At 40.1% G+C, this 12,683-nt stretch overlaps 1 protein-coding gene across 3 annotated transcripts in view; it reads right to left on the bottom strand.

The window, feature by feature from the left end:
* Positions 1-12,683, bottom strand: part of Utrn (utrophin) — a 425,153-nt gene that overhangs the window by 17,322 nt on the left and 395,148 nt on the right. For 2 of the 3 annotated variants that reach the window (XM_042693071.1, XM_042692992.1), the window contains 4 exons: positions 11,505-11,641; positions 5,490-5,528; positions 5,199-5,264; positions 4,210-4,275 (listed from right to left, as the gene is read on the bottom strand). In XM_042693071.1, coding sequence (XP_042549005.1) covers positions 4,210-4,275; positions 5,199-5,264; positions 5,490-5,528; positions 11,505-11,641 — 308 coding nt within the window. The remainder of the gene's footprint in view (positions 1-4,209; positions 4,276-5,198; positions 5,265-5,489; positions 5,529-11,504; positions 11,642-12,683) is intronic. The other variant, XM_042693156.1, reaches the window with a different exon arrangement.

The raw sequence follows: 12,683 nt of genomic DNA, 5'->3' as shown, positions 1-12,683 counted from the left end.
ATAACAACAAAAAAGTTCCTTTCTTGTTAAGAGTTGCTCTGTTCTAGGCTAAAGATTTGCAAACAACTCTAGTGTGAAACCACATTTAGCCTCTGTACAATCAATCAATCGATCCTTCCTTCTAATAGGGTCGGAAGGTAAATCCATGTCAATGGACTAAGGGACTACTATCTCTGGTTCTAGCTTCTGCTCTAGGACCATCTTGGGTGCTGTTCTTCTTTGCAATGGGTTTGCTCAGTTCTTCCTTCAAAAACTACTTAGCATCTTCAAAACATAATGCTCTCTTAAAATGGTGATAGTCAGACTTTCAGAGAAAATAGGGAATATTGGGCTGGGAAAGTGGCTCAGTGGTAAAGCGCTTGCCTTGCATACCTGAGGCCCTGGGTTCGATTCCTCAACACCACATAAGCAAAAAGAAAAAAGCTGGAAGTGGCGCTGTGGCTCAAGTGGTAGAGCGCTAGCCTTGAGCTGAAGAGCTGAGGGACAGTGCCCAGGCCCAGAGTTCAGGCCCCACGACCGGACCCAAAAAAAAAAAAGAAAATAGGGAATATTAAGAATTGGGGAAGTGGGGGTAAAAAATTGGGAAATTGGTTCACATGCTAGGCTAAGGAATCAGCAGCTCCTGAGCTCAGAAGCAGGACAAGGAAGCAAGCAGCTTCATGGAAAAGGAATGCCATGGAAAAGAAATGCCTTCCCAGGCAGCACCATGCTGAGACCAGGAACGGCCATACCTACAGCTTGGGACGTGGGGCTCTACTTCTTAACTATGAGATGCTGGGCAGGCTCTCATTCCTCCACAGACTCCTTTTACTCATCTGTAAAATGGTGCCAACAATGTGAACAATGGTCTCATCTCACAGGGTTTGTAGGATAATTCCTCAGGAGACAGGTAAAATGCTGAGCATGGTGCCTGGCTCTCAGCATTTTCTATACCAATGAGGGGGGCGTGGCTGCTTTTCTATCTTTACTATTATTATGCAAGAGAAACCTAATGATGTTCTTCACAGACAAGGTTGACATGACAAAACAAAACAATAACAACAAAACGAAACAAGCAACAAACAAGAGGGGCCTAGGGGTAAAGTAGAAAATTCAAGAAAAAGTACTGTGGAAATTTGCTAAGCCCCTGCCTTCCTTCCTTCCTTCCTTCCTTCCTCCCTTCCTTCCTTCCTTCCGTCCTTCCTTCCTTCCTTTCTTTTTCATGGGGCAGGGTGTCAGTCATGGGGTTTGAATTCAGCACTGACCTTGAGCTTTTCCCACTCAAAGCTAGCACTCTACCACTTTGAGCCAAAGTGCCACTTCCAGTTTTCTGGTGTTTAATTGGAGATAAGAGTCTCATGAACGTCCTGCTTGGGGCTGGTTTCAAACTGTGATCCTCAGATCTCAGCCTCCTGATTAGCTAGGATTACAGGTGTGAGCCACTGGTGTCCTGTCCTTTTCTTCTTCTTCTTCTTTTTTTTTTTTGCTTAAGATCATTTGAATTGTCACCTTTCCCAGTAACAAACTAAAAAGATGAGTTAAAATCTTGATGGTCCCAAGTATCAGAGTCACAAACATGCTGATATGCTTCCCTGTCCATTCCTTCTCCCTCTCTGCCTCCTCTTCCTTTTCTCTCCCCACTCCCTCCCAATCTCCCTCCTTTCTCTGTGGTATTTGGGGCCTGAACTCAGGTCCTGGTGCTTTGATTTAATTTTTTCTGCTCAAGGCTGGTATTCTATCACTTGAGCCATACCTACCGTTCTGGCTTTTTGCTGGTTAGCTGGGGATAAGAGTCTTATCCACTTTCCTGTGTGGGGTGGCTTCAAACCATGATCCTCAGATCTCAGCCCCCTCAGTAGCTAGCTAGAATTATGAGTGTAAGGCACCAATTCCTGCCATAACCATTCTAATTTCTGAGCAGAAAAGGGGTTAGGAACTCAAAGAGAAATGTATCATCCCAAAGAGCAGATTCTCCTGAGATGGGCTGAAGAACTGGCCACTTCCTGATCCCATCCACCATCACCAACTTCCCTGCCCTTCATGATACCTTACTCAATACTGCCACATGCAAAGACCATAGATTATGAAATCTTTTAAAACCACAGATCTGATCCAGCTTCTCATGATTTTGGAATATAAACTATCCCAAAGTTTCATTCTTTTAATTTTTAAAATTATCTATTATTTCATATGCCACACATTTTTGGAAAACTGACCTTAGGTAATAAAAGAATAGACATGTTTACAAATAGTTGAAAACATTAGCTCCTTTTGCTTATCTTTCTTAAGGGACATCGATGGTGTCTGGGATGAGAGATTGACGGGGAGGCTTGGCGCCCACTTTTCCTCTCCTCTGGGCAGCTTTCTGTGGAGGCCATGTGAGGGGCGAGCAATACATGCTCCAAAAGGCTCAAAAGGCCTTAATTAGTCATTCTGTGCTCATACTTTTACTGTGGCAATTTCAGGCTAATGATATGACTGAAGGTACACACACAGTTGCATACCACCTGACAGATATACTAAATAGCTCCAAGAGCCTAGGTAATATGAATGGAATGAAATAAAATAACTAGGACATAATGGGCTTTAAGGATTACCTTTCTTTTTCCTTTAATATAATTTATTTGATTATAACTATATATACATATGTATGGATCAATTGTGTGGGGGGTACTGGGGTTAAAACTCAGAGCTCTGTACTTTTCCTTTTTTTTTTCTTTTGCTTAGGTTGGTGTTCTACCACTTGAACCATACCTCCAGCCCACAAATTAATTTTTAATACAGGATCTGCTTTGCAAATGTCTTACAAACTTCTGAAACAGGTAACAACTGCCTCTTATAATCAGTTTTAGCACATGGCTGCACTGTAGGTATAAAACAAATATTTATTCAATGGATGAATTACTACATTTAATGATAGTATGTCAGGTTGCATTCAGCTGTTCATTATCTCATTGCTATTTTGTCTTTTCTGAAACATTTGTGCTGACTTTACCTCTAGCACTCACTCTAATTTGAAGGCAGGATAAAGTAGGCTGGCACATTGCCTATACTCTGTCCACACAGCAAGACAAATGTATTTTAAAGATGAAAGATATGGATCTTAATTACTTTATTTCATGTAATTCTTTAGCAATTCTGGTGGGAAGTATGTTGATTTGAAAGATATTTAAAGTATTTAGTCAGTTTATATGAGATGCGCATTAGGAAATAAGCATTATAAATACATTCTAATCTTAATTTCGACATTGTTTCAGATTTGTGGTGCCTGAAAAAAAATTTTTTAAAGTATAAAATATTACTATATCATTGTCAAGTGCTGAAATACTAATGCTAGATATTAAAAATTGAGAGCTTTTATTTATAAGCTTAATGATAAACTATTTTTTAAAATACAAAAGAGGAGGTATTCTATATTAAAGTGTTTGTTATTTCTACTTGGCTTTTTCCATAGTGTGTTATTTAAAACTACCTCGGTGCTATGCTATGTTCTATCATTTTCCCACTTAATAGCTTCCCACCAGATAGATCCAAACCCCAATGAACCTACAAGTCACATAAACTTGACATTATTGAAACCTTTTATATGCCAATTCTGAATTTACGTGAATTAGAAGGCCCTGAAAACTTCCAAAGGAAATACGACACACAAGAGTGGGGTAATCAGAGATAAATTATTTGCCAAGCATATTCTAAAACCAAGTTGAATACACACAAATGAGGAAATCAGAAATAAAGCATCTGGCTGGAAAGCTTTTTAAAGGTATCCTAAAGCCATGAGGCTTTTCCCAGCTCCCAATAAAAGAAAATATTTGCAAGGAAGTTCTTTTTCAAAGAAGAGTAGAAGGTATGTGTCCAGTATGTGTGGCCCAGTACTACTAAATGCAGAGATTATGGACATAGTAAGCAAGCTAAAGAAAGGATTTTGCAAGCAAAGCATGTATCCTACATTTGTAGAATTAGCATGAATAAAACAATCCTATACTGATAGATTAGCTGACCAGCATGGACCCCCCCTCCCCTAACTTCTATAAAACTAAGCAAATAAACATATCCAGTTTATGTCATCATGGCTTGAGGGCATAAAATCTATGCTGACATTCTTGGAACCACACTTATCAATTTTGATTGGGATCCAAATTCAGAGCCATAGACCATGAAGATTATTTCTGACATCCATAATACAAGCAGTAGCCTTTCCGGACTGGGTTAGGTTCATGATTTACTTACACACTTCCTGTGGTAGAGCTGCTATCAGTGAGGAAAGACCCGTTAGTTCTTTCCATCTGGGCCAGGCTGAAAAATAAAAATAAGGAGGTGAGAAAATGTGGTCCTATAAAACAGGATCAACTAGAAACACATCCTCAGTCATTTGTTCAACTATGAGACTTCAGACAAAACAGGAGACCTTGAGTTATATTTCTATTATCACTACCTTCAAGTGTGGAAGGCAATTTTATCTTACATCATTTTAGAAACTCTCCTGATGAACCAATTCTTCCTCATTGATCTCCCAACCCTCTAGCACACAAATCCAATGATATTGTCTCATGTTTCAAGACTGGCTTTTCCATGGGACCAAGCCTCTTGGTACCTGGGCCTTCCAGAGTTATACTGCAGTTTCTCTCAACTCTTCACACCCCTTCCTGTGGAGCAGTAAACAAGCCACATTCTTTCCCTGCCGATGCTTTTTAGTAGATTTTCCCATCAGCCCCAATATGCCTTTGTCCAAAAATTGTTAACTTAGACTCACTTCGAATGTTATTATTTTCATAATGCTTAACTAGCATTTGTTAGACCTAGTTGGTTTACAAGGATCACAGAACAGTCTGTTTTTTTTTTTTATTGTTTGGAGATGCTAAAACAAGCCTCGCTCATAAAACATTAGCATAAATTTAATTACAGTTTGTAATTCATATGTGCACCATCTCCTGAGAATACTTCCAATCCCTGTTTCCATTCACTGAAACTAGGTTACATTATCTAAATCCTGCCTGTAGAGTGTCTGGGTTCTCATGAGCTCTGTAATCACTGCCTGCTGAGATTTACAGCTCAGAATAAATAGCAATGTGCTTGGTAACGTGAAATTACCCCATGAAAAGATGATGGCCCAGATTCCTGCCAAACTTCTTTCCATAAAGGTATGTTAACTGTATCAGATTCATACACAAATAGATCAATTCTGGATGGCAGTGCAAAAAGTCCCATCCATTTCTTACCGGGTAGCATACTGCTCTATTCTTGAGTGAGTGTCATCATGAAATAGCTGGGGGGAATGTGAGGGGCTGTAAAAGAAAACAAACAAAAACACTATATTTATGCCCAGACATTGGTAAACATGACTAGCAGGAATGTTAGTTTAGTTAAATAATGAATTCGCCATGCAAACACACCACCAGAATCGTTACCCAGAATGCAGAGGTAGTACTTCAGATAAGAATTAAGTAATCACCCCAGTGCTAGTACACCTGCTCAGAACACCCTTCTGCACAAGGGCTGGGAATACTCACTCATAGTGCTCTGGCCACATACTGATGAGGGTGATAGGACTGTAGAAAGGGGAGAGGGAGACAAAAGCCACAGAACAAACACTTTAGAGCAATTCCAGACACAGATGTGGGGGAGGGGAATGGGGGCAGAGGATGCTCAGTTGCTTTCCACTCACAGGTGGCTACCCTGACCATTCACCATGGTGAAATAAGAAAGCAACTGAAGTCACCACTTATTCTAGAGAAGATGCTCTGATGTCAAGAGTCCTTTGGGAAGGGCAGGGGAGCCTTTGAGGAGGAAGGGGCGTTTGACCCTTTTCACAGAATATTTGTTACTATCAGGCTAGCAATACAGAGTAGAATGTTCTAAAATTGCTCAAAATGATAGGATAATTTTAAAGGTGGCATTCTAGAGTATTCTTAGGGGAGATGCAATCATATTTTTTTTATTTCTTTCCTAGAGAAGAAATATAATAAAAGGTGATGTGATATATATGTATGTGTATGTGTGTGTGTGTGTGTGTGTGTATAGTAATGGCAGAGCTGAAGTAACACATTTTTTCTGATTTTTTATCCAATATTTTGTGTACAACTTCAAGCTCAAATGTACCCAAAGAAGTCAATTAAGCCAATTGCACAGATCTATGGGGAAACAGCTGCAAGCCACAGGCCTCGCCCTGCATCTGGCCAGAAGCACCCCAGCACTTCGGTACACTGAGAGCAAGTTCGCTGAGAAGGACACGCACTCATCCAACACAGCCGTACCCAGTGGTTCAATCTAGAAAATGGACATGGGAAAATGTGTTTTGCTTGAACCATGCACTTTGTCTAAGGCTGGATCATTGCACAGGCGACAAACCCAAACCCCCTGTACCTCTCTCAGTAGTCCCCAGTCTCCATGAGACATCTTTGAGAACAATCGTTCCAAATGTGAAACAAATCCAAACCCTAACTTAATGGGGAAGGAGCTGGGGTAAACAAATGAATGCTGAACTTTAAACATATTCAAAAATAATTAGTTGTCTATTTCATTAAAGTTTCCTGCAAAAGCTAATGCTGACTGAAGCAAAATGACTCTATACTTCCTTGATTCTTTTTCTGTGATGTGTACATACTTAAGAAAAGGTTAATGATCTCATCACCTCCTACAGTGAAGTGCCAGGTGTGTGTGTGTGTGTGTGTGTGTGTGTGTGTGTGTGTGTGTGTGTGTGTGTGTGTGTGTGTGTGTGTGTGTGTGTGTGTGTGTGTGTGTGTGTGTGTGTGTGTGTGTGTGTGTGTGTGTGTGTGTGTGTGTGTGTGTGTGTGTGTGGCAAAGACCAGAAAGAGATGGGAAGCTCTCTTACTTGATGGAAAAACTAAGCCTCCCAAATGGTCTGTCAAAAATGGGCATGCATGCACTGTGTTTCCCAGACTACATATTCTGTGAATGTACTTAATTGTACATGAGTGAAACAGACACAGAAATAATCAAACAACAGAGTATTCTATACCACATCTCATGAGTACTTTTCATTAGCCTGACACAAGGATGTGAAGTGGGAGGTGACAAGTTTGCTTTACTTTCTAGAACCAGAACCATTATAAGGGATCATTTCTGAACTTCAAAACTTAACACAAGCCTGAAACACAGAAGAAAAATTGTACTTTTATATATATATATATATATATATATTTTTTTTTTATTGTCCTGGATCTTGAAAAAGCTTTGTGGAAACTTGATTGACTGGTCTCTGTAAAGTCAGTAGAAAAATCATTTATGAATGAAGATAAAAATGGCAAAGGCAAAAAACAAGTAAAGTTTTAAAAAATATTTCCAGCTTATTTGTTATGGAAAATTTCTGAGAAACAGATGTAAAAAAAATCAAACAACAGGCTTCCTTGAATTCAGAGCATTTTGATTTGCAGGGAAAAAAAATCAAGTAATGAGATTCCACACTTAATTCTCAAGTGAAAAATCAAGGCATTGGACAGTTAGAACCTACAACTGAATGGGGTTGAAAATAAGGTCAGGACTAGAGGTGTGGCTTAGTGATACAACACTTGCCTAGGTTCTATTCCTAGAACTAGCCAATCCATCCCTTAACCAATCAGTCATAGAGATAGATAATGATAAGACTAAACTGTGTTAGCCCAGATGTCATAATTCAGACGCATTGTGTGTGGTGGCTGAGCAGGGTGGTTTGATGCATCCCATTCTAATATGCAAGGGATCAACTCTACTAATTATAATTCTTATATGAAACATAGCCCAATCCCTATGAGCTTAGTGCTTCTTTCGGTGCCTTCAATTCCCAGCAGTCCCCTGCTTATACTTCTGTGTTTCATCTTCACCATTTGCCTTGTTCCATAGCAGTTTACTAGGGTTCCAGCATTGCTCTTCCAGAGGAACTCTCCCGGGCTCCTCAAATCCTCTCTCAAGACACCTGGCTCATCCTTTGTGGTCTGGCTCCCATTGCTTTCTCCGCTCTCATTCTTTCCACTGTGCTTAGCTTCCCGGCCTTGTTTCCCAGCCATCATACATCCAGGTTTTGAAAAATGCCCAGAAACTCTCCCCCTGCTCTGAGACCATCAAACACTCTGTATATGGCCTCATTCGACTTTCAGGTCCCTGCCTCCAATCCAGGGTGCCCACCTCACAATTACATTTCCTCAGATCTTTAGGAAGCTATGAAACTTACCTGTGCTATACCAGAGATGGAGCTATTTCACTTTTTTTTTTTCTTTAATCTTCAGGGAAACAAACCTAATTTTTTAGCCAATAATTTCTCATGACTCTCAAATAGCTGTTGCCACTTGTTTAGTTTGTCAGGTTTATTATTTTTAACAGTACATTCTCTAATTTTACTTGCTTATATTTAGAAAGGTTTGCATATATACTTATAAAATTAAATGAATAAATGTTATCATGGATATGTTTACTCCTTTTAGTAATTACTCATTCACTCATAAATCCTTTTCATGAATGCCCATATAATTAGTGGTCAAAGGATAAAACATTGCGATTTGCAAGGATAAAGGCAAAAAGAGGCCAAATAAAATGCAATAGGCCCCATAAACAACTTCAAGCCCTTTACCGCTTCACTGGCTTTTCACTAATGCATTCCTCCTACAAATAGGAGAATAAAGAAAATCAATATTTTTTAACTAACTACTCATACAAGTTGTTACACCAGAAGATTAAGTGTACCTGTACCAGAAAAGACTCAGCAGAAAAATGAACCATAACAAATCTGGAGTTTCAGCTAGGATTCTAAAATGAAGAAAACCCACTCATTATATCCAGTACCCCATAAATCCATAAATCTTTTCCAGTAGGGCTCTGGCATCTGACTCAATCCCTTTCCTTCTTTTCCCTTTTCTTTCCTTTCTTTTCCCTGCCCTTCCCTTCCCTTCCCGTCCCTCCCCTCACTTCTCTCCTCTCTCTCTCTCTCTTACTCTCTCTCTTTCCTTCCTTCCTTCCTCCCACCCTCCTTCTTTTTAAGACAGGGTCTCCCTATGTGGCCAGGTAAGCTAATCTGGACCTTACTTATGCAGCCCAAGCTATACATTCAACCCTCCTGCCTCAGCCTCCTGAGTGCTGGGTTACAAGCATGTGCCACAAAGCCTATAATTCCTTCTTTCTTTCCCTTGTTTCCTTTTCATTGAAAATTTACATTAAGCAAGGTGAGGCACTACACCTTATGCCTCAAAATTGGAGCACACATTTTTCTGGTATTTCTTCTCTGTTAATTTTTCCTCTAAAAGAGTCACTCAGAATTGAATGCTTGATATCAATGACTATTTTGACATCAAGAGGCCTAATAAAAATGTGTAAAAGGAACATCAAATGTGTGTCTCTCTGCATGCTTCACAGTAACCTTGTAGATATTTGGGACACAGGTGTCAATGGTGTATCAAAGAGTGCAAAGCACATAGCTCAGTTCAAATTTATCAAATCATCTCATAAATTAAAGCATACTTCTGTGCTCCAAATAGCCAGCCAAAAGGTTAATTGGCTCTGATACAGATAGAAGTAACAATTTTTCATAAGGTGTTCAGCACAGTTAAGACTGTTTGTGGTACTAAAACAAATAATGATTAGCATACAACCTTTTAAGAAAAAGGCAAAAAGCATATTCATTAAGCAAACAAATGAACCAACCATTTGATTTTCCAAAAGTTATTTAAATAGTTCTCCTTAAAGGAATATCATTTTCATAAAATCTGCTGCAAAGTATAACACAGAAACAATCAGGAACACGTAGTGTATAGTCTGATGTCCACTAACTATTGGAAAAGTTGAATTGCTTTTCATGCTCTAGTTGTGTATTATATATATGAACCTAGTCATGTAAAAGAGAAATACACATAAAGTTCTTGGTCTTTAAGAAAGAAAGTAGGCCAAATCATCTATTTTGCTATTTTGACATCTATAAAGCATAGATCATCCGAACAAATGACATCATTACCGTTTTCTGATTGTTTTTCACATACAAAATAAAATGAACTATGAATTTTGAAAGTTAAAAGAAAGTTCTACTTGGCAAAAATTTCACTCAATCCATACTCATATACTGCAATTTTCTCTATTCATGAAATAGAAAATTTCAGGCTTTATGCTCATCTGAGGGTTTTTTCTTCTGCCAAAACTTTATTGTTCTCTAACTGCCACCCTGCGGACAAGTAGCAATACCAGCTCATTTTCTCCACATGAAGCCCAAGAGAATGGTCTTGGCAGGCGTACTGATGCTGGTATTTGACGTATGTGTGTGTGCGTGCGCATGCAGGTGCATGTACACACACACATGCACGCCAGTAATGATGCTTGACCTCAGGATCTCACATTTTTGCTGAGCTTCTTTGTTCAAAGCTGGTACCCTACCACTTGAGATACATCTCCACTTCCAGCTTTTTGCAGGTTAGTTGCAGATGAAAATTTCTTGGCTTTGTTGTTGGCCTGGCTTGAAAACAGAAACCTCAGATCTCAGCCTTTGAGTACCTAGGATTACAGGTGTGAGCTGCTGGCACCTGGCTGGTCTTATGCATTCATTATCTTGTTTGTTTATTTTGTTTTACTTTTATTATTTGTTCATTTATTGTAGTTAGTCCTTCATTTACATTTTATTTTAATAGATATTTTTTATTGTAAAGGTACTGTAGAGAGGGGTCACAGTTACATGAGTGAGCCACACGAGTGAGCCAGGTAATGAGTGTATTTCCTATGGAGCACTGTTATCCCTTCCTTTGTTTATCCCCTCCCATCCCTTCCCTCCTCCCCTCCTCCCTCCCCTCCTCCTTCATTCACTTTTGAGGCAGAGTCTTGCTAATGCCTTCCTTTGTTCACTCCAGATGAAAGTATTTTTAAAAGGAAAAAAGATGAACCAGAACAAGAGTTGACCAATATAGAAACATTCAAGGTGTTAGGCCTGGACGTTCAGTTGTGCCATCATCAAAAAAAATAATGAAAACTCATGGCTGAAAAACTAATTGTAGGGGCTGGGAAGGTGGCTCAGTGGTAGAGCCTTGCATGCCTGAGGCCCTGGGTTTGATTCCTCAGCACCACATAAACAAAAAGAAAAAAGCCGGAAGTGGCGCTGTGGCTCAAGTGGTAGAGGGCTAGCCTTGAGCTGAAGAGCTGAGGGACAGCGCCCAGGCCCAGAGTTCAGGCCCCATGACCGGACCCCCCCCCCAAAAAAAACTAATTGTATCCTCAACCTCTTATAAAATGAACATTTTTACCAGGACACACATCTTTTGGATATCAAATGATTTCTCTTTGGTGTTGCTAATTGTCATATAAAAGAGCCATGGGTGGGGCATGGTCATGTATGCCTGTAACCCCAGCTGCTTCAGAGGAGGTTGTAGGATTGAGATCTAAGGCAGACCTTGGCTAATGCATAAAACAGTACCTGAAAAACAAGTTAAAAGCAAAAGGACAGGAACATGGCTCAAGGGGTAGAGCTTCTACCTAGCAAGTACAAGGCCCTCAGTAAAGTTCCCAGTACCACCTAACAGATAGAGACAATATCATACATATTCATTTTAAATTGAACTCACGTCTCTAAGTTGTCCCCCTCGAGAACTGTCTGGACCGGCAAGTAACCAAGCCGAGGGTGTTTGGCAAAGTATTTCTTTGACCTGAACTTGTTCTTCAGCACCTTGGTGAAGTCTCGCACATCCTCTCCAGATGTTGTCTACAAGGGTAAGAAGCGACAATTCTCATTCAGGTTGAAGGAGTAACTGTACTAAAATCGGAACAGGAGTGAGTTAGATGCCACACCATGGGGGTAGTTTACCACGTTCTGTGGAATAAGATACAATACATATCATGAAAACACATAGCAGTGGGGACTCATCACCAAATATAGCCCGAAGAGTTTATTGTTTTTATTTCCTGGTGAAAATACGGCACAGAGAATTCCCAGTATTTCTCAACTTGGGCCAAGAAGGAAGCTTAGCTTTGGAAATGGCACTGGCTGAGACCTATCACAAGTGATTTGCTATGAACTGCATGGTGGCAACAGGGTAAAATATTCTGGGTATTGTTTAACAAAGGTGAGAAATGAGGACAGCAGACTGCTCACACTGGTGCTCCACATGCATTCTAGTACATATGAGCCAGCTGACAGCCACACTGGAAAAGAAGAATAGAGAAAGAAAGGAAAGAAAGGAAGGAAAGAGAAGAAAGGAAGAAAGAAAGAGAAGGGAGGGAGGGAGAAAGGAAGGAAGGAAGGAAGGAAGGAAGGAAGGAAGGAAGGAAGGAAGGAAGGAAAGAAGGAAGGAAGGAAGGAAGGAAAGGAGAGAGGAAGGTAAGCAGGGAGGGAGGGAAGGAGGGAGAGAGGGAGGGAAGGAGAGGGAAAGAGAAAGAGAAAGGGAAAGGGAAGGGAAGGGAAGGAGGAAAGGAAGAAAGGAAGAAAGAAGAGCCAAGAGAGAACAGGCTCCACACTGGGCTCTGCCTTGGAAAGAATCCTCTCTTTGTCCTTTCCCAGCCATGCAGACATAGAATAGATTGTCAGTGTTGATGGACAACATTATCGTTTCCTTAGACATTTCAAGAAGATTAGTTTTCATAATCATTCAGCTTGAAATGTGCTGCAATTACCACCGACTTGAGTTTGTAGTAGTTTCTCCTTATCTTTTCCCACAAATAGTTCTCAAAGCCCCAGTTTTCCATGTATCACCAATTTTAGTCTTTGCAACACAGATACCAACTTTAGTCCTTCTGAAGATATATGT

The sequence above is a fragment of the Dipodomys spectabilis genome, unplaced genomic scaffold, assembly GCF_019054845.1.
Source record: "Dipodomys spectabilis isolate Male_0828 unplaced genomic scaffold, ASM1905484v1 ptg000001l, whole genome shotgun sequence".
In the NCBI taxonomy this organism is placed as follows: domain Eukaryota; kingdom Metazoa; phylum Chordata; class Mammalia; order Rodentia; family Heteromyidae; genus Dipodomys; species Dipodomys spectabilis.
Note: the sequence above shows the minus strand (reverse complement) of the source record. Positions and strands in the feature narration are given on the sequence as shown.